This window comes from Vigna unguiculata, chromosome 7, assembly GCF_037176805.1.
Source record: "Vigna unguiculata cultivar grain cowpea cultivar isolate G323 ecotype 2 chromosome 7, ASM3717680v1, whole genome shotgun sequence".
Lineage (NCBI taxonomy): Eukaryota > Viridiplantae > Streptophyta > Magnoliopsida > Fabales > Fabaceae > Vigna > Vigna unguiculata.
Window position 1 is genome coordinate 22,635,519 of NC_140798.1, and position 27,236 is coordinate 22,662,754.

Genomic DNA, 27,236 nt, shown 5'->3' on the forward strand with positions numbered 1-27,236 from the left:
TTCAAACAAACAGTTAGAAGCCTTAAATACACAAATGACTAAGCAGCCAAGAAGTACCCAGCCACTCATACTCACGTGTTTGCTTATTGGATACCACATACTCAGAGCACCCCCTAAAGTATGCAGTACCCGATACTAATGGCCCATAACCGCTACCCAATAACTTTCGAGGGACCTCTTTGTAATTTCACCCACTGCCGTTGGATCCAAAAACAACTAAAAGAGGTACTTGGGCCCAAAAGCCCATTCCAGGTAGGACCCACAGGTAAAAAGGTATAAATAGCACACTATTTTATGCATTGATTATGCATTAAAATATTTCCCGAATCTCTGACATCACTAGTTCTAACTTAAACATCAAAATGTCTTTTGTAGGCACCCTTGCGCCATCCTCAGAGCTTCATCGGAGCAGGAAGACATCTAGCCAACAACCAATCACCAGAGCAAATCAACGAACTTGTGGAGTACAACTTGGTCCCCTAAGAACAATTGGCACCCACTGTGGGGCCCGAAGAGTATTTTGCAAGTCCACAACCTACTAGTATCGGTACAATGGTTTCCACAAGAAGTAGAGCAGCGGAAGTCCCCAGCAGACCCTCCACACCCGAAGTGGGAGATGTGGGCTCCTCATCCGACATATCACACATTCTGAAGGCCCAAGCCAGAATGCAATAGGAGTTCATAGAATATAAGAAGAGGAATGCGGACGAAATGGAGACCTTAGGGGAGAGTACCTCCGTACATTCATTGACAGATTCAGCGTGATTGCCATGAAAATAAAAGATCTCACCCCCAACCTGATATTACATTACATGATAATGACACTGAAACCTGGCCCCTTTGTAGACGAGCTTGCCATACGCCCACCTATAGGGATGTAAGAGCTACGAAAGAGAGCATCAATATTCATTCTAGTTGAAGAAATGCGACACTACTAAGATAGAATCAGACCCCCTCCAGCCTAGATGGAGACCAAGAGGACCAACAGAGAACCAACGGTACGTGACCAGGCCCGCCCCAGAGAAAGAAAACAAGCCAAGTTCTCTAACTACGCCACCCTCAACGCCCCCAAATCCTGCATCCTTGATGAAGTCTTACAGGTAGAACTTATCCCCTACCCAAAAAATTCCAGAACCCATCCAATGTTGATTTAAGCAAATACTGCCACTACCACCGGAATAATGGCCACACAACAGAAGAATGTGAAACACTTCGCGACAAGATAGAAGAATTGGTACGCGCATGACATCTCTTGCACTACGTCAGAAATACAACACAAGGAAATCCCATGCCTCATTACAACAGGAATGCAAACAGAAGCTCTCAACAACGAGATGATAAGAGAACTGAACCAAGGGAACCTAAGAGGGAACCTAGAACGTCAAGCGGAGAAGGGAGGAACCACCACAAGGCGGAGGGCGCCCAGATGAAAGGTCCCCTTTGCGAGGAACAATAAACACCATCTCTAGAGGATTCGCCGAAGGGGGATGCTCCTCTTTCTCCAGAAAGAGACACCTGAGGGCTATATAGATTATCCATGCTGTATCCAGGGGACCCCGAAGAAGAATGCCACTAATCACCTTTAGTGACTCCGATTTGTAAGGAGTAGTCCCCAACCAAGATGATCCCGTAGTTATAACGGTGGAGCTTGAAAAGTTTGTGGTGAAAAAAGTACTAGTCGACCAAGGCAGCTCCGTGGATATCATTTATTGGAAGACTTTCCAGCAGCTCAGAATCCCCGTTGAAGACTTGACCCCTAATAACGAACCCATATACGGGTTCTCTGGGGAAAGAGTACCAACATGAGGGTACGTAGACCTCCACACCACCTTTGGTGAAGGAAGACAGACCAAAACTATTCTAATGCGCTACCTCGTCGTAGATGCTCACACCTCCTACAACATGCTATTGGGACGCCCCTCCCTCAATCCCTTGGAGCCATAATTTCCACACCACATCTCGCCCTGAAGTTCCCTTCAATATCGGGGGATATCCTAACCATACAAAGTGACTAGAAGGCGGCCATAGAATGTTACATAGCCAACCTAAAACTCCCATATCCCCCCTAACAACCAACAATGTGGAGAAGGTAACACCACAAGCCGCAACAACCCTTCAAGCGGAGGACATGGACCCTTAAATTAACAGTGAAGCAAGAAAAGAGCCGGTGGGAGAAACCAGACCCCTCCCTCTAGACCAACCAAACCATTCCCTACAAGTTGGAACCACTATACAAGGCAAAGGAGAGAAAATGATTGAGGATACTCTCAAATGAAACGCAGACCTTTTCGCCTGGACAACAACAAACCTCCCAAGAGTCGACCCTTTAGTCACCACACACAAACTTTCAGTATTCAAAGAAGCTAAACCAATCTCCCAGAAAAAAAAGGAAGCTGGGAGAAGAACGGAGGCAAGCCGCCAAATGCAAAGCAGAGAAGTTGTTGAAAGCATGGTTCGTTGGGGAGGCGCAATACACCACATGGCTGGCCAACGTCGTCCTCGACAAGAAGCAAAATGGCAAGTGGCGCATGTGCGTCGATTACACATATCTAAACAAGGCATGCCTTAGGGACGCCTACCCGCTGCCTAATATTGTCCGACTAGTTGATGGAGTCGTAGGGAACGAAACTCTAAGTTTCCTCGATGCATACTTTGGGTACAACCAAATACCCATGGCAGCGAGAGATGAGATTAAAATTGCGTTCATAAAAAAGGAGGCCAACCATTACTATAAGGTAATTCCTTTTGGGCTCAAAAATGCCGACGCCACCTATCAAAGACTGATGGATAGAGTATTCAAACCTGATGAAGGATTATCTTGTTCCTTTTTAAGATTATTGAATATGGTGTGATTTCATTAAGAAAGCTAAGTGAAATCCCCACTGGACATTAAGATAGCAAGCTATCTAGATGTGAAGGTTCCTTTCATAAAGCTCAAGAGAAGAAGATGATGGATTGATTGAAAACAAAAAGGAAATGGAAAGCACATAAACCATAGAAAACCAAGAACAATTAAAGGAAGAAGAAAACATAAAATGGAAAGGAAAGAAATGGTAAAAATGTGAGAAGCACGCCACTACAAGGCTAGGCTAGAAGCCATGGCAACCTTGAAGATGAGTGGATGTGTGCCGCCACTTGCTATGCAAGATAAGGCTTACAAGTATTCACTCCCAAGGGAGGAAACTCTCACAAATGGTTGAGACACAAGAGTGTTTTTACTTCAAAATGTTCAACCCTTTTACAAGACAAGGAGCACCCTTTAAATAGGAGTTCATAGGGGTCCTTTAGCAAATACAAAAACATGAAAAAGGATTAACTAGCAAACCCTAAACCTAATGTGAGAGTGAGTCTTGGCCAAGTGAAGGAAGATGATTGGTGGAGGCATTCCCATGAGGATTCTAGGCCAAAAGAGGAAGGAGACCAAGTGACCTTCTAAGGCATAAACCACAAAGGCAAAAGGAGACAAGGTACATGTCTACTTTTGCTTTTGCTTTATGCTTTTTGCTTTCCTCTCTCTTCCACTTCATCCAAGTGCTCCAATCACCAAGTGCCACCTAGCCATGCTCTACTTTCTCTTAATTACCTACAAAACAAGACAAACAAGGATTAGCATGTTGGTTTAAGTTAATCTAATCTTGGTCAAAGGTCAACTTTGGATCAAAGTCAACAAGTCAACCAAAATAAATCAACTAGAAACCAACTTAGGGAATTCAAACTAAAGTAATGCAAAACAAAGATAAAGGTGATGGAATAGAAGACTCCCCTCTAGACATGCTTCTAGTGATCCTTCTTGATGGAGCTTCTAAGGAGGTGGTCATGCCTTCATTAAAACCGCTACTCCGAAAGAGTGTTGAGGTATATGTTGACGACATTGTAGTCAAATCCCCTAATCCCACCCAACATGCCCTAGACCTGACTAATGTCTTCAATGCCATACCGAAATACAACTTACGCCTTAACCCAAAGAAGTGTACCTTCAGAGTCGATGGAGGCAAGTTTCTAGGATTCATGTTGACCAGACGAGGCATCAAAGCCAACCTTGAAAAATGCCAAACTATCATCGACATGCGCAGCCCCAACAATGTCAAAGAAGTGCAAAGGTTAGTTGGAAGGTTAACAACCATTGCTCGTTTCCTACCAAAGCTAGCGGATAAAACCAAACCCATGGTGAAGCTGCTAAAGAAGTCCGCCATGTTCGAATGGAACAAAACATGTCAAAACAACTTTGGCCAACTTAAGCAGCTACTAGCTACACCACCGATCCTAAACAAACTCCACCTTGAACTGTAACATCCCGACCGAATATTACGAATTTAATTAATATAATAAAGAAAATATAATTAACCTCATTTAATAAAACATCATTTCCCAAAAACACGGGAAATTAAAAACTTTATTTCAATCATCAAATACCATTCATTCCATACTTAGAGAATTCAAATAAAAATGTTCAAATCTCATAATATAACTTTTACAACTTAGTCCAAAGGCATAATAAAACTCCAGTAAAAATTTTATAACATTCTCCCCAACTAGCCCATGCTCCGAGCCTAAGCCTCACCATATCCACCTACAATATCCTTTGCTCACATGTACCGCGTGCACGATCATCGCCAAACACAAACAAATAGGGTGAGCTAACATAATAACACATATCTACAAATCATATACATATATCAAAACACATCAAAAGAATTATCTCCCTTCATCATACATGGCCACAACCATGTTTGATATCTATTCATATCAAAAAAATTCCATCCTTGGTCCCACATGGACACAACCATGGTTTGATATCTAAATCCATCAAAGGAAACTCATCCCTTGCTTCCACATGGCCACAACTATGTTAACCGTGTTCTACATCTTCTAGTGAGTATCTCAAGATGACTTGCTGCCACACCTATCGACCACAACCAATAGAGCACATGCAGGAAGCCATGCTACAGATCACACACCATAACGCTAGGTGGAGTTCCCAATACGAACATAGTCTGTAAAGTCCCAAGACTACCAAACTCATCAGCTAAGTACTAAGGAGGGCAATCTATCTAGACCTATCCGTACTGGCCACAACCAGCACACTCATACCGACAACACTCGCTGATGAGTCATTATTTTCCTCCATTCCATTAGCCTTTGTGTATCCATTTGACAATTGTTTAGTGCTTAATTGTTCATCTTTAGAGTGTTTTCATCTGTTGGGCTTTATTGAGCCACTATTTCGAATTTTGGTTAATTTCACATTATTTGGCCTAATTTTTGTTTTTAATTATTTTTAGGTATTTGGATGAAGCAATTTTGGAGCTTGGACATTAATATTCAGTTGAAGAGAGTTGCCACATCATTGCCACATAATTTCCACGTCATCTGAGTGAATGGGCCAACATTTGAGGCTCAGTAGTGGCATTCTTGTAATTCTGCAGCCCATAATGGCAACTTTATAAATATGAGTGGCAGATTGGATGTGACCACGAAATTAGGTCTGGATGCATGAGGGCAGCTGCATACTTCTCCACACTTCTCCAACCTCCATTTTCGTTCTCCAAGCTTTGGTGGGTGTCCATAGAGGTGCTCCTTGCAATCTTTCACGTTTTTGCCTAGTTTTTACAGTTTTTATGCACATTTGACAGCTCCCAATGAGGGTTTTACGTTTTGAATTCGTTTTCTAGCTTGGGCAGCTCATTTTGTGGATTTTATTGACTTGGAACAACACCCATTGACGGGGTTTACGGATTTATATATCACAACACCGTTTTCATTCCATTGAAGTTTTGAAATCTCTCTTTTGCTCTTGATTTACGTTTTAAGAATTCATAAGTTAGGGTTTTTGATTTTTGATGTTCTATTTCATATTTGAAGTGCTTGATTGTTCCATTTTCCATGTCTAGCTAAATTCTTGTATTGACTCCTTGATGAAAAATGCAATGAAGCTTTGAGGTTGTGCTTGTTTTGTGAAATCTGCCATGTCTCTTTGTTCTGAATTCGGAAATGCATGTGATGAATCTGTTTGTGCTTAATTTACATAGTAATTGCATGTGTTTGGGTTAAGTTATGTTCATGCTTAATGTATGTAGCATGGCTGTCACGAATTTAAGGATGTGTGCATTGCTTAATTGCATAATGAAGCTGGATTGTAATTTTCGCTTAGTGGATTATTATCTAGTGGATTGAGAGAAGGCAGAGGTGTTAATTTGGTGGCCTATGATAAGTGAAATTATGTTTGAATCAAGGATGTCAATACGTTTTTTATCATTGCCTCATTTAATTTAATTTGTTATTTAGCATACTGAATCTGCCAAACCCCCCTTGTGTTTGAATCTGGAAATTGGAGCTTTGAACAAGAACATTGGTCGTTGGGAGATGACTTGGTTCAACTGTCACATTGCATTTTAAGTGTTTTAATTTGGTGGCGTACAACCTCTATCAAATTTGGCGCCGTTGCCGGGGACCAATCGTTTTGTTCAAAGTAAAATTTTCAGTGTGTTTGTGTTTGTGTGTTGGTGTTTTGGTGTGTGTAGTTCAAGTGTGGTTGAGTTGGTATATGTTCATTGTGATGTTATTGTTTTGTTCAGTGCCTGTTTCCATTCCAGTTTGTTTCGTGTAGTGTGCGCCTTGTCTGTGTTGTAGTAGAGTGAATAGTATCGCGGTGCATGAATAGTGTCATTTCTAGTAGAGTGAATAATGTTGAATAGTGTCCGATTATGGCATTTAACTTGTGGATTTTTGTTCTGGTAGCTACGGTGCTTGTTTTGACTTGAAATTCCCCCCCACTTCTAAGACATTGAACTTGATGGGAAAAATATTTGGAGAAGTTGGTATGGTCTGATTTGAGAGATTCAAAAAATTTTGGACTGATTTTTAGTCAAACTTCAGAAGATCATAACTTTTGCTCTGGTTATCAGAATCAACATTATTTTATATGGATTTGGGGTGGAATTTAATTTCCTACCTCGTTTAAACCTGCTTTGCCAGTTTTGAAACTCAGATTCTCCAGAAAATACCATTTTCTATATTTCAGCAATGTTTTTGTGATTTTTCTTCATTTTTTCCACTTTTGAAAATAGTTTAAAAATACTTGCACTTTGAGTTTTGAGCTGATTTTTTTTTGTGATACTGTTTGAGCACTCAAAGGACAATCCTACCAATTTTCAAGTCCTTTGGAGTTCGTTTGAGTATACTTGTATTTATACCCTGTGTTATGCCAATATCATTAGAATTAATGTATTTTGGTGCATGACTAGGGGAAACCCAAGTGAATTACGTCCCATTGACCCTGAGATTGATAGGACATTCCACATAGTACGTAGGCATCTTAGGAATCTATCTTTGCATGCTGAATATTTAGTGACTTTTCCTGACTCTTCTGATTCTCATCATACTCTTGATACTCCTCATTCTTTGCATTCTAAGCATACTGTTTATTGTGAGCATTCTGATTTTGATACTAATAACATGGCTTAACCTCCTCCACCTTATGAAAAGACCATGATTGAGCTCACTGCACCAGATTTCACTTATGACAGTTTATGCATTCAATACCTTGAGGAGGAAGTTCCATATGTGTTAAAAACTACATTAATACACTTGTTGCCAAAGTTTTATAGCCTTGCTGGTGAGGACCCGTGCAAACACTTGAAGCAGTTTCATGTTGTGTGTTCCACTATGAAGCCTGAAGATGTCCAGGAGGACCATGTATACTTGAAGGCCTTTCCTCATTCCTTGGAGGGCAATACAAAAGACTGGTTGTACTACCTTGCACCTAGGTCCATCATGAGTTGGGATGACCTAAAGAGATTATTCCTTGCCAAATTCTTCCAAGCTTCAAGGACAACAACCATAAGGAAGGAAATTTTTGGCATCAAGCAACAATCTGGGGAGACCCTCTATGAGTTGGAGAGGTTCAAGAATCTTTGTTCAAGTTGCCTCCACCATCAAATCCCTGAGCATCTCCTTCTGCAATAGTTTTATGAAGGCCTGCACCACATGGATCGAAACATGATTGATGCCGCAAGTGGTGGTGCTCTTGGTAACATGACCCTAGCTGCAGCTAGGCAACTAATTGAGAACATGGCTTCCAATTCTCAACAATTTTACACAAGGAGTGATGCCATAGTTGTTAGAGGAGTTCATGATGTAGGGGTAGCCGAATACACCAAGAAGTTGGAGAGTAAGATTGATGCTCTTACCACACTGGTCAATCAACTTGCTTCCAATCAGAGAGCTTCAGCTGCAAGAGTTTGTGGCCTTTGTAAATCTGTTGATCATTTCATAGACTCTTGCCCAGCATTGCAACAATAGGCTGCTACTTCTTCTACACCAATGGATACTCCTCAGGCCTATGCAACTAATATTTTCAGCAACAATAGGCCCCAACACCAGCAACAAAACCATGATTTGTCAACAAACAGATACAATCCAGGATGGAGGAATCACCCTAATTTGAGATGGGGAAACCAGGGGAACCAATAGCAGCAAAACCAACAATTTCAAAATGTGCAGCCACCTCCACAACAAAGAGCTGCACTTGCACAAGCTGCTCCTGTTCCACCTGTACCCACACCAGCTCCTACTGCCCCACCTGCACCTTTTTCTTCTACTTCATTAGAAGAGTTTGTTAGAATGATGACACTTCGGAATATGCAATTCCAGCAGGAGACTAGAGCCTCAATCCAAACTTTGACAAATCAAATGGGGCAAATGGCCACTCAGCTAAACCAAGCACAAGCTCAGAACTCTAACAAGTTGCCATCACAGACAATGGAGAATTCGAGAAATGTGAGTGCCATTACATTGAGATCTAGGAAGAACATTGAAGTTCCCACTCCTGAGCCTACACCTCAAAAGGAAGTCGATCCTGCCACACTTCAGAAAAAGCATGATGCTCATGCAGCTGGTTCTTCCACATCTGGTGTGACTTCTACGCCTTCTAACTCTATTGCACCTTCCATACCTCTTCCTTTCTCTCCAAGAGCCATTCTAAGAAAGAAGATGGAAGAGGTTGACAGGGAGATCCTAGAAACATTCAGGAAGGTGGAGGTGAGCATACCTCTTTTGGACGCCATCAAACAGATTCCCAAATATGCCAAGTTCTTAAAGGAGCTATGCACGCACAAGAGGAGGCTAAAGGGGAATGAGAAGATCAGCATGGGAAGAAATGTGTCAGCATTGATAGGTAAATTTGTTCCTCAGATTCTTGAGAAGTGCAAGGACCCATGTACATTTTGTGTACCTTGCATCATAAGTAACAATAAATGTAATGCCTCTGTCTATTTTTAAATCTCTTTCTCTTGGACCCTTGCAACCTACGGGTGTGGTGATTCAGTTGGCAAATAGAAGTGTTGCCCACCCCGCAGGTTTGGTTGATAATGTTTTGGTTCGTGTTGGTAAATTGATTTTCCTTGCTGATTTTTACATTCTTGATATGGAAGAGGGATTTTCACATGGTTCTGCACCAATCATTTTAGGCAGACCATTTTTGAAAACTGCACGAACCAAGATTGATGTCCATGCAGGTATTTTGTCCATGGAGTTTGATGATACTGTTGTGCGATTTAATATTCTGGATGCCATGAAACATCCTTTTGAGGATCACTCTATTTTTCATGTTGATATCATTGATCATGCTTTTGATGGACTTATTTATGATTTCCACTCTTTGCATGCATTAAAATATTCATCTGTGTCTGAGTTATCTAAGTTTGCATGCATTGATGTTCTTGATTCTGATTTTGATGCTGAATATGATGTGGATGATGTTGAATTTGAATCTACTGAGTTTGACTCTCTGGGTGTTGTACCTATTGATTTTGATGTTATATAATCAGATTGCACTAACCATGTTGCAGGAAGTACATATGCATCTGATTGCACCATCTTCATTAAGAGATGCCAACCTTGTCAAAAACACGGCCCCTGCTCGCACCTACACCAAGAGGAACTTCATCACATATCATCACCTTGGCCGCTATCCAAATGGGGGAATGGACATCGTTGGACCCTTCGCACTAGGAAAGGGACAAGTGAAATTCCTCCTAGTCGTCGTTGATTATTTATCTAAATGGATTGAAGCTGAACCACTTGCCACCATCACAGCCAAACAAGTACAACGTTTTGTTTGGAATCATTTGTAGGTATGGCATCCCACACAATATCATCACGAATAACGGGGGACAATTCATTGACAAAGGTTTGGCAGAATTCTATCGCATCCTCCATATCTAGCATATCACGAGCTCAATAGAACACCTACAAACCAATGACCAAGCAGAAGCTGCAAACAAGGTCATACTGGGGCAATTAAAGAAGAGACTGGACGATGCAAAGGGGAAATGGCTAGAAGAAGTAACAAAAATACTTTGGGCATACAGGTGCACCCCACAATCCTTAACCAAAGAAGCCCCCTACAACTTAGTCTATGGCACAAATGCAATGATACCTGTAAAAATTGGGGAACCATCCATTAGACAGACGCAATAGGAACACATCTCCAACGAAGAATGCATGAACACGAACCTGGACCTACTCGTCGAAAAAAGAGAACGAGCACACATCTAGGACATGACGACCAAACTTCGCGTAGCAAGAAAGGATAACTCCAAGCTCAACCCCAATCTTTACACAAGGGAGACCGAGTTTGGCAAATGACAAGTAAGGCTAGGAAACATGACGGCAATTTCTCACCAAACTGGGAGGGACCATTCTGCGTACTACAAGAAGAAGGCAACGGCGCCTACCAGCTGGAACGACTATCGGGAGAACTCGTTCCCAACACCTGGAACATCTCGCACTTGAAATTTTACTTTAGTTAAGTTATGTACTCTAACAATTGTAATCCCAAAATGTACTCTTTCTTAACTTGGCATTTTTTCCCTAAGGAGGGTTTTGGCCAAACAAGTTTTAACGAGGCATCTATCCCCACTAATGAAATTCAAGGATTACAAGTACTTATCTTTAATTGCCACATCATTTCCACGTCATCTAAGTGAATGAGCCAAATTTGAGGCCCAATAGTGGCATTTTTGTAATCCTGCACCCAGTAGTGGCAATTTTGTAAATATGTGAATCTTAGGTGATGTGACCACGTAAAAGGGGGTTGAGTTTTTCGTTTTCCAACATCCATCATTTTTGCCACTCTCCATTTTAGGTTTTTGAAGCTTTGGAAGGAGACCCATTTTAGGGTTTTCGTTTTCACTTGTTTTCCACACATTTTGGAGCGTTTTTGAATAATTTGCAAACTATTGCAGTCCGTTTTCTCCATAATGGTGATGTATTTTTGTTTACCTTTGCTTTGTAATTCGAATTTGATGGCTTTCTAACTTAATGTATTGACTACTTGAAGGAGATGTAATTGAACTTTGAGGTTATGTTTTGAATTCGTGTTTTGCCTATTTTTATCTTGATTTTGTGGTGAATGGTTACTTTTATTCTGTTAATGCTTAATTACAGATTGGGTTGGTTGTTCATGTTGAATTTGTTCATGCTTAATGAATTGGGTTAACTGTCGTAGATGAATGGATGCATGCATTGCTTAATTGCATATTGAAACACGTTTTTAACCCTCACTTAGTGGGTCTGAACAAGTGGATTGGGTGAGACAAAAACCCTAATTATGTGACCTGTGATGAGTAAAATTGCATTCAAATTCAAGGAGTCAATACTGTTTTAATTCGTTTTAATTAAATTTTGCAAGACTATTGAAATATATTTTCATAATTCTATAATCTAAATCTGCCAAACCCCCCTTTGTTGATGTTGTGTTTGAATATGGGAATTGAAGTTTTGAATGAAAATATTGGTCGTTGGGAGACGACTTGATTCAAATTTCGTATACTGCATTTAATCTGTTTTAATTTGGTGGGGTACGACCTCTATCACGTGTCCCCCTCAGAACATGTAAGGCGTTAAGAACCCGTAAAACAGGTCGCACATAAACAACAATACGGCCAAACCAAATTAAATATAACAACAAATGAAATGAAAGAAAATTCTCATTAAGTACCCAATGTCAAATATCCGTCTTTACAACAATACCAGAATACACAGTTCTCACCCGAAAACCTATTAACAATCAAAAAGCCGGTGTCCTAGCCCCAATTACAGAAATTTAACTAAGGTCAACAGAAAAACAAAGGTCGGCGTCCTCGCCCCAAATTACAACTAAAGGTAAAACAAAAAATTCGGCGTCCTCGCCCCTAGCATCCAAGTAAGTTACTACTCAACCCCATTGTCATTCACACCCTCGGTAACTTCTTCCGGATCATCTGCTTCCTCCACCTCTTCCCCCTCATCCTCCCTCTCCGACATATCTCCATCAACATTAGCTGGAGGAGTCATCACCACCGTTCCCTCATTCCCTACTGTCGCGGCCTCTTGCGCATCTTTCAAGCGACTAATCTCTAAAATATCGAACATGCGATTGTCATACACGTCCAGATTTACGTTGAAACAACAGTCGGTAACAGATACCTCCTTGTATAAAAAATCTGTCTGCCTCAACGCCTTCTGGAAACCATTAACATGTTTAGAATAAATCGCCTGTTGGAGACCATAAATCTCACTCGCTGCCTCCTCCACCGTAGCATCCTTTGAAGTATGGTATTCGTCAAATTCTACCTGTTTCGCCTTCAACTTCTTCTCCACCGTTGCAACACTCGCCTTTAGCCTCTTCACCTCTGCCTCCAATTTTTTCTTCTCATAAGCCCAAGCCTGCTGATCACGGTCTCTCTGCACATGAAGCTTCATAAACATGCAGGCATACATATAAAAGAAGTCATCCTCCAACCCCTCACGTCCATGGCACACAGTCTCGACGCCACTTACCCGCTCAATTGAAACCACACTCGAACCAGCCCCCCTCTCAAACAAATAAACACTACTCAACCAAGATCGTAGTAGGCGAGACCACCTATATTTCGAAAAACAAGTCCTAACACCCTCAGCAACCCACTCGTACCCATCCCTCCTTAGCCAAAGCGATTCAGCATGCTCACTAGTCGAATCTTCACGAACTTCCCTCTCAGTTTCGATATGCAAAGACTCATATGAGGTACTAAAAAACTCTATTCTAAGACCTCCAAAACTAGCACCAGAATCACCGAAATTGGAACCACTAGAAGAAATCGACATACCTTAGTAATCGGCAGAAAGCAAAGCAATAAAATCACAGCAAACTCAGAGAGAATTCCACAAGAGCTGCAGAAACGAAATTATGATTAAGCTCAAAAGAACGAAACAATATTTAAAGACTCTGCTTAAAACTCTTCAACTTCACCTAAGCCTAAGCCCAACCGCCAAAAATTGCTTCGAAAAATGCACCCTGACGCCAAATAATACGATCAATAGTCATGTCACTTCAATGCAGCTGACATCCCATCAATTGTCAGAAACATGTACACGGTAAACAAATACAAAAAGCGGCCCAAACGAAATAAGAAATACACAAAGAGGCCCTAACGAACCAACGAATACACATAACGGCCCAAACTGATGAAGGATTGACCCTAACCAAGGATAGAGGCACATGCTTAAGAAGACTAAGCATGTTTAGAAAGGAAGTTCGCTAATCCTTCATCCCTTTCATTTGTGTTTGTTATTTTTGATTCCCTAAGTTGACTTAGTTGAATCAACTTTAGTTGACTTGTTGACCTTTGACTTGGTTTGACTTGTTGACTATAGTTGACTTGACTTAAGCCAACATGCTAATCTATGTTTATTTGCTTTGTAGGTTAATTAGGAGTAAGAAAGCAATGCTAGGTGGCACATGGTGATTGGGGAGCATAAATGATGTGGATGAGAGAGTAAAGCAAAGACATAAAGCATAAAGTAAAAGGCATAAAACAAATGTACCTATGTACCTTTGTTCTCCTTTGTTTTTAGCACACTTTGGCCACATGAGAAAAGAAGTCTAAGATATTGTCATAGATGCATTGCATGTCTTTAAGATAAGTGTAGGGTTATGCCCCTGGTGCGTACACCCCTCTGCCAATTGCTTCATCCTCTTGGAAAGATATTAGCATGGATTTTGTCCTTGGTCTATCCAAGACTTAAAGGAAATTTGATTCTATCTTTGTGGTTGTGGATCGCTTTAGCAAAATGGCTCATTTTATACCATCCACAAGGTAGATGACGTAAGTAAAATAACAAGACTCTTCTTTAAAGATGTGATCAAACTTCATGGTTTACCTAAAACAATAGTGTTTGACAAGATACCAAGTTCCTAAGCCACTTTTGGAAAACTCTTTGGTCTACGTTAGGAATTGAGATAATTTCTCCACTTCCTCTCACCCTCAACTGATGGGTAAACAAAGGTAGTCAATCGGTCTCTCGATACTATGTTAAGGGCAATCTTAAAAGAAAACCACAAATCTTGGGATGAGTATCTTCCCTTCATAGAGTTTGCATACAACAGGGTAGTTCATAAAACTACCAAAGTCTCTCCATTTAAAGTTGTGTTATGGTTAATCCTCTCACTCCTTTGGACCTCATACCCCTACCTACTCCAAGTGAATTTATTCACAGGGAAGGGGTTTCTAAGGCCGATTTTGTGAAGATAATGCATGAGAGGGTGAAACATCAAATACATAAGCAAATAGAGAGATACAAAAGAGAGAAATCATATTTGAGGAAAAGGGATTGGGTTTGGCTCCATTTGAGCAATGCTAGATTTCCAAAAACAACAGAAGTCCAAACTCAACATTCATGGGGATGCTCCCTTTCAAGTGGTCAAAAGAGTCAACAATAATGCATATAGGCTAGATATGCCCAGTGAGTATGAAGTTCAAGCTATTTTCAATGTGAGTGACTTGATTCCTTTTATGGGTATCATAGATGATGAGGGTGACCCTCCAAATTTGAGAACAAATCATTTTCAAGAGGGAAGGGAGGATGGCAAACCCCTAGCCAAGGGACCCACCACAAGAGTCGTGGCAAGAAGGATCTAAGAAGACTAGGCTTCAACTAAGCTAAATAGGCCCAAATTGATGTTTACATGGGTTAAGGAAGACCTAGTCTAGGATTAATTGCAAATATTTAAATAATATTTGGGCCTTGTATTCTAGGCTAAGTAGTATAGGAAATTTCTTTTGCGCTTTGTATAATGGGCCAAAATAGAATAGGAAAGATGGCCAACTAAACTCAAACTGGGTCAAGGCCCAAGGTTGACTAAATGGGGTGCTTAGAGAGAGAGAGAGAGTTGACCAAGGGTCAAAGAATAGTCTTGAAACATGGTGAGAAAGGCATGAGTGGAGTAGTGGCCATGTGGCACTCTCCTAATGGAGAGGATTTTATAAGAGTAGTGGCCATGTGTCATTACATGAGTGAAGATGATTTCTCTCATGTAGTGGCCAAATGTCCACCTCTCAATGGAGAGGATTTTTAGCTTACTCTCCAAGTTTTCTAAGATGACTCTTTTATAGGTTTGCTCATCTAGGTTTGAGACCACTTGCTCCTATAAATAGAGAGCTTATGACCTTGTAAAAATTATTCATGAATATAGTAAAGATACTATGTTGAGATGACTCCAAACATCTCTCTTTTTGTGAATCAACTTAGGTTAAAGTTCTCCTTAGTGGCTTCCTCTAGCTTTCTTCCTTGAGTGTTGGCCTAACCTCATTTGAGAACTCCTCCAAACACCATTTCTGCACCCCCTCTTCTCCATATCTTCTTGCTTTCGCGCCTTCATCAACTCCATGGAAGCCTCCATTTCATGTGCAAGGCTTCTCCCTTTGAAGATGGACTCATCAATATTCCAATAGTGCATGCTTATCATTTTTACTGGTTTTCTTAAACATTGCATAAAGGTGTTTATCAATGACTTTACAGTGTATGGAACCTCTTTTTATGAATTTCTTGAAAGTTTGGATAAAGTTTGCATTGAAACTCACCTTATTCTAAATTTTGAGAAATGTCATTTCATGGTAGAACAAGGCATAGTTTTAGGGCATATCATTTCTAGTAAGGGAATAAAAGTAGACATAACCAAGATATTAGTAATTTCGCAATTGCCTTACCCCTCTTGAGTGTGAGATGTTCATTCTTTTCTTGGCCATAAATGGTTCTACAAGCGCTTCATCTAGGCTTTTAGCAAGATGGGCCTGTGATAATTGGGCTTATTGAGTTTATGAGATAAAAATAAATTAAAAAGTGATTTTAGTTGCATAAAATATTCTTGGATATTCTAACATTTGTTGATAAAATAAGGCCAAAGTTAGTAAAATAAGGCCAAAGTCAATAAATTCTAGAAAGAAATATATAAGGAGCTAATTGCACCCTTAAATTACATATACACTCCCTCTTTCAGTAATGGGCCACACAATCAACCTATTTATGTACTCCCTAATTTACTAACTTTCACCCTCCCATCACTTAAAAATCAACCTACAAAATGATGCCACCTCATCACCTTTAACCTCCCAACACAACCTACAGATTTCGAACCCTAGCCACCATCTTTTCCAGCCACTATGCTACCTACAACCATCACACCATAAAAATCCTAGTGCCTACATCAGACCTTGCCCTAGTCAAGGCTAGAGACAAAAACGCTAATATAATAGCCACCGCGAATAGCGAGAATGATGCCAACATCACTACAACAACTTCAAACCTTCATCATCATGATCACGGACCACTACATCGACGATGCACACCTGCAGAAGAATGCCAATAGAACTAGAACAACAAATCACAACTCCATGCGAGCAAGCACTTAACGCTACAACTCCTTCACCTACACCTGCCTTGTCATCAACATCACAGAACCTACAACGCGCCTGAACAAGCAACCACCATGGAATCAACCATGAAGCGTTATCCACACGCGAACAACATAATCCCTAATAGAGGAAGAAGAATTCTAATTTGGGAGAGAGAGAAATATGTCAAAGGGTCAAAGTTGGTGAAACAGTCAAACGTTGGTCAAAGTCTAGTAAAAAAGAGGACTGAAATGCAATTATTCATCTTTTTGATTTCTCTACAAATTTGGTCTGCAAGATCACAAGTGCTGAATTGGAATTTTTGGCAAGATTTAGTTGTTGATAGTTATTTAAATACTTTTAGCTAGTTAAATAATATCAAATGAGAATATCCCCCAAATATTTTTAAACTGATAAAATGTGTTCATTATTTAAAAGATATTATATCAAAATAAAAGATTTTAATAGGAAAGATAAAGTCCAAGTCCAATCAAGACCTATATAAAGACACCGAAGGGAGTAAAAGAAAGACACACATTAACAACTCTTTAGTTTTGGCAGCTATTGTAACACCCCTCTTAATCAAGAGGGTCGTGTCAGGTCTGCAGCCCAATACACCCCAACCCCTCGCCCCAAGTGTCCCCCCACTTCGCAAGGCAGGTTGTTGTCAGTCGGGATCGAACCCCATACCTGACCTTTAACACCCTCTCAATAAGAGAGATGTCACCAGTTGCCTTGGGGCGAGGGGTTGGGGTATATTAGGCTGCAGACCTGACACGGACCCCTCTTAATCAAGAGGGCCGTGTCAGGTTTGCAGCCCAATACACCCCAACCCCTCGCCCCAAGTGTCCCCCCACTTCGCAAGGTAGGTTGTTGTCAGTCAGGATCAAACCCCAGACCTGACCTTTAACACCCTCTCAATAAGAGAGATGTCACTAGTTGCGCTGCAGCATAACTAGTGACATCTCTCTTGTTTAGAGGGTGTTAAAGGTCAGGTCTGGGGTTTGATCCCGACTGACAACAACCTGCCTTGCGAAATGGGGGGACACTTGGAGCGAGGGGTTGGGGTGCATTGGGCTGTAGCAACCTGACAGCCTCTGGGACCCGAGGAGGGGTAGCCAGGGATGTTATAGCTATCATCCACCACATCTCTCATTTTTTGTCCACCATTTTTATTTATTATATTTTCTTTCATTCATCATTCATCATGTATTCCATCTAATTCATGGAGGGCTAAGATTTTAAGGTTGGTTCCACTATAATTTCATTATCGATTTTAATGTTAAATTAAAATAATTTCCTTGTTCTTTTGATTATTATTATTGTTTTCATTTATCTATGTCCTTTGCTTCTTAATCGAATAGAAAATAATGATTTTAAATCTATATGCATGCTAGTCATATGAGATGAAGGGTTTTTAAATTCAATTGAGACTTTACTTTGATTTTATTTAGAAACTTTCATGTGATTAAATAAGTTTTTAACAATAATTGAGACTTTACTTTGATTTTAGGTAATTACTTTAACTAAAATTTGTCAATACTTTATTTTTGATTAATTAAGTTTTTTATTTGGTGAGGAAACAAATGAATAAATATGATTAGGCATAGTAAAATTTAGTTGAGACTGTACATTGATTGAATTTACTATTTGATGACTCAGGCCCAACCATAGGTCCAATCAAAGGCCTAGTCACTAGAAGCATGTTGAGGAGGATACTAAAGGGCAAGGATCTTCAAAGGCCCAATGGGCTTCATTAGTTTGAAATGTTATTTTCTTGGGCCAAAGAAGACATAAAGATGTGATAGGCTTATTGTGGAGCATTCAAGTAGTTTTCAATTGGGCCAGTTATTTAAGCCTTGCTTTCTAATAAATTGTAAAGTACCTTTGCACCTAACTTTGTAATTCGGTTAATTTAAGCTCATTATACAAGCTAGGCTGAGAGATGCTCCAAGCTTAAGCCACATTTTTCATATTAAGCACATGTGCTTAAGCATGGAAAGTGTGAACGTCCACATGGCAATTGATCAACAATTCTTGGATCATGGATTTAGATCCAGATCTAGATGCATGAACTTCACATGGCTTCTCTTATTTGCATTGCATTTGGACGTGTATTTGCATCCCATTTAGGATATCTTGCTCTACTATAAATGATAGGCTACATGCATTGTAAATGGTAGTCTTGAATTTTAGTGCAAAGTTACCATGTTGAGATCACTCCATGGCCTTGCCTTTAAGAGTCAATAGCTAGAGTATTCTCCTAGAATTCTCCTCTAGCCTTCCTCCTCTAAGTTGGCTTAACCTCAAAGAGACTTTCACCACCATATTTCTGCAACGTTCTCACCATCTAAACACCTTGCTTCCGCATCAATCCAGCTATGAAGTCTCCTTCAATCATCAAGCATATCCAAGGAGCTTCATCACAATTGATAATCTAAAAGTTTTCACTTTTAATTGAGATTGTACTTTGGTTAAAAGTGAGAATGCAAACAAAATAATTGAAAAGACAATTGCAATTGTAACTTTCAAATAGTTAGAAGTAGTTATTTGTTGTTCAGTTGATTAGTGTTTTCCTCTTGTATGTTTCTCTATATATAAAGCTTTATCTTAAAAATTGGCTGATTTTTCGTTGGTGTATAAACAAAACAAGGATCAATTTCCATCAAATCATGGATGGATGTATGATAGGTGTCATATAAGAAGAGGTGCTTTAAAAGAGTCTTTGGTACTAGGAGTTGAAGAGTTTATTTCCAATGCTTCCAAACAAGATTGTTATCACATTGATGGAGGAGTTTGATGTCTATGTAGTAAGTGCGACTGTACAAGGATTTCAGAGGAAAGAATTGTGAAGGTTCACCTCTATAAACATGGTTTCAAGCCTAATATTGGATTTGGACAGATCATGGTGAACAAATACTAGAAGGTGATTTGGATAATGTTAATACTTGTATGGGTTTGGGAAGGGATGGTGGACATAGTCATTTACAAGATGACCAATTTACGTGGATGTAAGACATGGTGCATGATGCTCTTAGGCAACAAGAGTCATTCCAACCAGCAACTTCATATAACATAGAAGAAGCTCTGAATGAAGAAACTCAGATTTTATAAGTCTTTATAACATTTTTTTGTACTTGACCTATTTTATTGTTGCATTCTACGACTCCCCATTTGCAGCAATCTCCAATACTCCCATCCTTCCTCTATGTAGACAACATGTCATAGTCTCATAGTCATTTTCTTTACTTTTTCATTATGCTTCATAGCAAAATGTGTCATGAAGGGTGATGAGTGCGTATTTTTGCCCTCATTCAGTGTTTAATTCTGGGTATTTAATTGAATTTGTGTGCTTAAAGAGTGATTTAATTAACAATTCTGATAATTAGACTATTTGAACTTGTGTGATAAAAATGTCTTAAAAAGTGATTTTTAGCTGCATAAATTATTTTTGGATATTTTAACATTTGTTGATGCAGCTGAAGTTACATAACACCTTTAAATAAGGCTGAAATTAGCAAATTCTAGAAAAATCACTTTTGCACCCAGTTTTTACTTATATACTCCCCTTTTTCTAAATGGGTCTCACCAAAAACCAATTTTGCACCCCTAGTTTTTACTAAGTTGCACCTCTCCTACCACTTGAACTCCATTCACTAAAATGGTGCCATGTGGCAATCCTCTACTAATTGAGTTGACCAACCAGAAGAAGCCACGTGGGCATAATCCTTGCACATGCATATGAACCAATAAAGTAGTGCCACGTCATCATCACCTTCTTCCCTCAAACCCTAGCAGCCAACACTCACGACCAACATCATCACCTTCTTCCCACAAAACAATAAAAATATGGGAGGATTAAGATAAAAAGACAGAAATAAAATTTAAAAGATAAAAAGAAATAAAAACAATAGTAAAGAAAATAGATTGATTCCATTGTTTTTTCAAAATAGATTCATCATCGGTTATCTAAAGATTATTGCTCAATTAATTATTGTTGTAGATTTGCAAATTAATCAATGTAAAGTCTCAATTAATTTGTTGGCGTTCTCACTTTTAACCAAAGTACAGTCTCAATTAAAAGTGAGAACTTTTAGATTATCCATAGTAAATTCAACCAAAGTACAGTCTCAATCAAATTTACTATGCCTAATCATGTCTATTCTTTTATCTCCTCACCAAATAAAAAGCTTAATTAATCAAAGTAAGTCTCAATTAATTTTCGTTAGAGTAAATACCTTTAATCAAAGTAAAGTCTCAATTATTGGTAAAAACTCATTTAATCACATGAAAGTTTCTAAATAAAATCAAAGTAAAGTCTCAATTAGATTTAAAAACCCTTGTACTCATATGATAAACATGCATATAGATTTAAAATCATTACTTTTTATGTGATTCAAAGATAAAAGACATAGATGAATGAAAACCTCAACAATAATAAAAAGAACAAAGAATTATTTCATTTTAACCTCAGAATCCATAATGAAATTACAATGGAATCAACCCAAGAAGTTTAACAATCCATAGAATGCAAAATAAAGAGAGAAGAATGGAGAGAGAAAGGAAACGAAATTAGGGACCCCTAAGGGTTCCAAAATCCCGAAGTCCCGAGCTTATTTCTCTGCTTCTCCCTTGGTTTCTTTATATAGGAATTGGATTGGGCTTTTCTGTTGCTAAAACCTCTCAAATATCTTTTAAAATAAAGATAAAGATAAATATTCAAAGATATTTGGAGAGATATAGACTATTTAACAAATATAGTTGGTTAATAATTTATGATATAATTAAATAAATAAATTATTTAAAGATATCTGATAAATTATCACCAAATAATATTTGTATAAATTTTCTAAGTAGCCTATTTTTAATTTTGTAGTCCAATTTTGCGGAGAGATCTAAACATGTGAATATTTGCAATTAAACTCCTCTCCTTTGACCAATCTTTGACCTTTTGACCAGATTTGACCAACTTTGTTGCTCCATTGACCAGTTGACTAGATTTGACCAGTTTGACTGTGCAATCAGAGGCTGACACATGGTACAGAGAGTCTCTCTCCAAAATTAGGGTTTTTGCCTCCATGTTTCTCCCTTGGTTGCGCGACTGACGGCAACGGTGGCTGCTCCGGCGCGGTGGTGCTGTTATGCGTTGCAGGTGGATGCGTGAAGGGTGAACACTGCTGGAGGAGGCGGCACCGCTGCTGGTTTTTCACAAGCGTGAGGAAGGATGGAGCAATGGAGGTTGACGGAACTATGGTAAGGACGATGAACGGTGGACGCGAATGCTGCAGGTGCAGGTGCGAATTGCTGCAGTTGGTGCGTCGTTCACGGTGGCGCGGCTGCGGGATGAAGCTGTAGGTGCGATGGAGGTGTTGGTGTTCATGGAGGTGTTGGTAAAGAGAACAATAAAGTAGTGCCATGGTGGTCGTGAGTGTTGGTGATGAGTTCAAATTTTTGCCCTCATTTAATATTTAAATTTAGGGATTTAATTGAATTTTCTGTGCTTAAAGATTGATTTAATTAGGATTTGTGATTATTGGATTTATTGAGTAAGTTTGGTAAAAGTGGCGTAAAAATTGATTTTAGTTGCATAAAATATTATTGGATATTCTAACGTTTGTTAATGCAGCTGGAATTTATTTTTGGTAAATTAATAATGTGATTTTGAAATATTCAAAGTTACAAAATAAGTCCAAAATCAAGAAATTCTGAAAAAGAATAAATCAAGAGCTAAATGCACCCCCAAATTTTATTTGCACACTCCTTCCTCAAGTGGACCACAAAAAACCTGTTCTACACCCCCAGTTTTCACTAAGTTGCACCCCTCCTACCACTTAAACTCCATTCAACCAGATCATGCCATGTGGCAATCCCCACCTCTTAAAATTAGCCAACCAAAGCAAGCCACGTGGCAACAATCCTTGCACTAACAAGCTGTCCAATGGAAGGCTGCCACGTCATCATCTTCATCTCCCAAAACCCTAACCCTAATTTTCTTTTCTCCTTCCACCACCATGGCAGCCGCCGCCGCACCTCCTCACCTCGCCGGCCACCACTGCACCATGCCGGCAACTACCTCCCTGCCGTCCTCTTCGCCGGAAAATGCTGCAGCGCGCCACACACACAGATCCATGGCAGCCGCAAGTACACCGCTAGCGCGACCTGCGCAGTTCCGTCACGCATCAACACCGTGACAGCGCCACCATCTTCCTCCATTCGCGCAGCCTCCACCTTCAGATTCACGACCACCGCGAGATCTTCACGTTCTCTGCACCTCACGCAGCAGCCATGGCTGCACCAGTTCCGCCACCATCAACAACACAGCAACGCGACTTCTCGCCTCCACCGTTTGCACAGCCACCGCTGCAACAACGAACACCACCACGCCGGAAACGAAATGCAACTTCTGCAGCACCGCGCCGTCTCCATCTTCACCGCATCGCACTCCATAGAAGCTTGCTACACCACCACAGTTCGCACCACGCATCTGCACTGCGTCAAAGCAGACCAGATTAGCAGCGAACACCACCTCGCCGGAGAAGAAGCCGGAGCAGCCGCCGTCAGCCGCGCAGCCAAGGAGAAGAGTGTGAGAGTGAAACCCTAATTCTGGAGAGAGAATCTGCACTGCCACGTGTCAGCATCTGATAGGCAGTCAACTGGTCAAACTCTGGTCAAACTGGTCAAACTCTGGTCAAATTCTGGTCAATTTTGTAAAAATGCTTAAATAAGAGGGACAGAATTGGAAATTGGACAGAAATTGAGTTGCTAATTAATTAAATAAAAATGAAAGAATTTAGCAACTGACAGATAAAGCCCAAAGTCCAGTTGAAGCCTATATAAAGAGACTTAAGGGAGCAGAAACGGGGACTTACAATTTTTTACAACTTACAGCTTAGACACTTAGAACTCTCTGGTTTTGGCAGATATCATCTCCACCACATCTCTCATTCTTTCTTTTATTTTCTTTCCTTCATATCATCATGTATTCCATCAAAGCCATGGAGGGCTAAGCTTTTAGGGTTGATTCCACTGTAATTTCTTAAATGGATTCTGAGGTTAGATGAATTTATATGTTTTGTTATTTTGATTATTGTTGTGGTTTTTGTTTATCTATGTCCTTTGCTTCTTAATTGAATAGAAAATAATGATTTTAAATCTACATGCATGCTAATCATATGAGTTAAAAGGTTTTTAAATTAAATTGAGACTTTACTTTGATTTTGTTTAGAAACTTTCATTTGATTAAATAAGTTTTTGCCAATAATTGAGACTTTAATTTGATTAGAGGTAATTACTTTAACTAAAATTAGTCAAGACTTTACTTTGATTAATTAAGTTTTCTATTTGGTAAAGAAACAAAGGAATAGACATGATTAGGCATAGTAAAATTAATTGAGACTGTACTTTGATTGAATTTACTATGGACAATCTAACAATTCTCACTTTTAATTGAGACTGTACTTTGATTAAAAGTGAGGATGCCAACAAATGAATTGAGTCTTTACATTGATTTATTTGTAAATCAACAACAATAATTAATTTAACAATAATCTCTAGATAACCAATGAAGAATCTTATTTAGAAAAAGCAGTGGAATTGACCTATTTACTATTACTGTGTTTACAATCTTCCGTGTCATTTTCTTTGCATATCAAAACCCCCCTATTTTTATAGTTGCTAGTTTTAAATTGCATTTTTGAGAATCAAATATTTGAGATCAATTCCGTATTCGTTGTGAGACGACTCAGGGTTATGTTAACCCTAACTATTTTCTTCACTACAAACTGGCAATACTGAAGTTGCTAAAGTAGTGGTAATTTGATCGCCTAACGATAGCGATATCAAATTTGGCGCCGTTGCCGGGGAAAACGGTTAGTATTTCTTTTATTTTGATTCTGTTTTTATTTATTTATTTTATTTTTATTTTTATTTCATTTTTATTTTTATTTTTTATTTATTTTACGCATATACGTTTGATATAGTTTGTTATTTTGTAGTATCTAGTTTTCTGTTAATATATTCCAAGCAAAGTTCTATTTTTGTTTTGATTAAGAATTTCTTTTAAGAAATTTTTGAGACTAGTTTGGAAAACTCTGTCTAGGAAAGACTTGGTATTTAAGTTGTCCATTGTGACGCACCTCTCTTTCCTGGGAGTAGACCTAACGACATCTTAACTCATTTCTTTCTTGAAATCTTTCTCCAAAACAAGAATAGGAAGAGAAAAAAAAAATACACAAGGAAACACTTTCACTTTCAGGTGGACTGCATAGTGCATGACTCGGGCCAATCCGGGTCAATTCTATCAACTTGATTCAGAACTTGAAAGGAATTTGCGTAAATCACGTAGGAGACTTGAACTCAGGTGTTCTACTGAAGGAGCACCATCATCATCTGAACCTACCACTGAAAGTGTACCGCTAGAATCACCTCCGGTGATTAACATATCTTCTGATCCATCACCTGAACCAGAAATTCAAGAAGATAGAATGGAAGAAAGAACAATAAGAGAGTTGGCTTCATCGGATGCAGCAATTACACAAAACATGTGCATCCAATATCCAGATGGAGAATGTGAGCTTAAGTCTGGGTTAATCCATCTTTTACCCAAATTCCATGGATTAGCAGGAGAAGACCCATACCATCACTTGAAGGAATTTCATGTTGTTTGTTCATCCATGAGACATACAATAGTGACAGAGGAACATATCAAGCTTAAGGCTTTTCCATTCTCATTGCAAGATGCCGCTAAGAATTGGTTATACTGCCTTCCGCTAGGATCCATCAATACCTGGGAGACTCTGAAAAGATTATTTCTGGAAAAGTTTTTTCCAGCATCTAGAGTTGCTGCTATTTGCAAAGATATTTATGGGATAAGGCAACAAGAAAGAGAAAGTCTTCACGAGTATTGGGAAAGATTCAAAAAGTTATGTGCTTCATGTCCTCATCACCAAATAAACGAGCATCTCCTCATTCAGTACTTTTATGAGGGATTGAGTATCATGGATAGACAAATGATAGATGCTACAAGTGGAGGGTCATTGATGGACAAAACGCCAACAAATGCAAGACAATTGATTGAAACTATGGCATCGAACCATCAACAATTTTCCACAAGGAGTAATTCTATAACTCTATTGAAGGGAACCCATGGAGTAAAAGCTTCATATGTTGCAGATCAAAAGAAATTAGAAGGGAAGTTGGATGACTTAGCAACCATGGTAAGGACCTTGACAGACTTACAGAAAAAGCCTATCCCTTCTACTTTATGTGGAATTTGTGCTTCTACTAATCATCCTACAGAGGCTTGTTCTATGTTAAAAGAGACAGGGACGTTAGACAATGAACAACCTCAGGCATATGCTGCAAACATCTATGGCAATAATAGACCACCTCGGCAGCAATACAACCATGATTTATCCTCCAACAAGTACAACCCAGATTGGAAGGAATATCCCAGCCAGAAATGGGGAAATCAACAGCCTCAATACCAACAAGTCTATGTTCCACCTCAACAGAGGCAACAACCACAACCAGCTGCAACCTCTGGTGATTCAAACATGGAAGCAATGATGAAAATGATGGCTGACATGATGAAGGGACAAATCAATGAGTTGAAACAGACAATGGAAGCAACCAATCAAAATTTGCAAAATCAGATTGGACAAATGGCAAATGAGTTAAATCAGATGAAGTCTCAACAAGGCTCAAGCAATTTGCCTGCACAAACTGTAATCAACCCGCGAAATGTAAGTGTTATTACTTTAAGATCGGGTAAGCAAATATAAGGTCTTGGGGATGCCCAAGAAGATGAAGATAAGGACAATGAAGTTGTACCTAATGATGAAAGAGGAAGATCAGATGAAGCAACACAAGCAACATATGAGATGCCTGCACCCAGTGATAACTCCAGGTTGGTATCCCCTAATACTTCCTCTGAAAATCCTTCTCCTTATTCTCCTCCTCCTCCCTATCCAAACCGTTTGAAACCAAAAACTAAAAAGATGGAGGAGTTAGACAAAGAAATCCTGAATACTTTTAAGAAAGTGGAGATAAACATTCCTTTGTTGGATGCTGTGAGACAAATTCCTAAATACGCCAAGTTTCTCAAAGAATTATGTACACATAAAAGGCGTATTATGGACAAAGAGGTAGTGAACATGGGAAGAAACGTCTCTAGCTTAATTAAGAAGCCTGCAGTCAGAATGCCGCAAAAGTGTAAGGATCCAGGTATGTTTTCTGTTCCCTACATTATAGGTAGTACTAAGTTTGACAATGCTATGTTAGATTTAGGAGCTTCTATTAATGTAATGCCTTTATCTGTTTTTACTTCACTTCATCTTGGACCTCTTAAGTCTACTGGTGTGGTCATTCAATTGGCCAACCGTAGCACAGTTAACCCTGCAGGTGTGCTAGAAGATGTGCTTGTCCGTGTGGACAAGTTAATTTTTCCTGCAGATTTCTACATCTTGGATATGAAGGATGATGAAGGAATGAGTTCAACCACAATCATCTTGGGAAGACCATTCATGATGACAGCACGTACCA

General features: G+C 39.4%; 1 protein-coding gene across 1 annotated transcript; it reads left to right on the top strand.

Moving 5' to 3' along the window:
• The first annotated feature begins 7,998 nt into the window (after positions 1-7,998).
• Positions 7,999-9,279, top strand: LOC146884683 (uncharacterized). The gene is made up of 2 exons (XM_085675972.1): positions 7,999-8,238; positions 8,503-9,279. Exons 1-2 carry the CDS (start codon positions 7,999-8,001, stop codon positions 9,277-9,279), a joined length of 1,017 nt encoding a protein of 338 aa, XP_085532098.1.
• Positions 9,280-27,236: the final 17,957 nt, after the last annotated feature.

Excerpts from the sequence above, each read along its gene's own strand:
- LOC146884683 (XM_085675972.1), top strand. The coding sequence starts at position 7,999 with ATGATTGATGCCGCAAGTGGTGGTGCTCTTGGTAACATGACCCTAGCT. Across the intron at positions 8,239-8,502 it reads AGAGAGCTTCAGCTGCAAGA|CCACCTCCACAACAAAGAGC; the intron begins GTTTGTGGCCTT and ends CAAAATGTGCAG.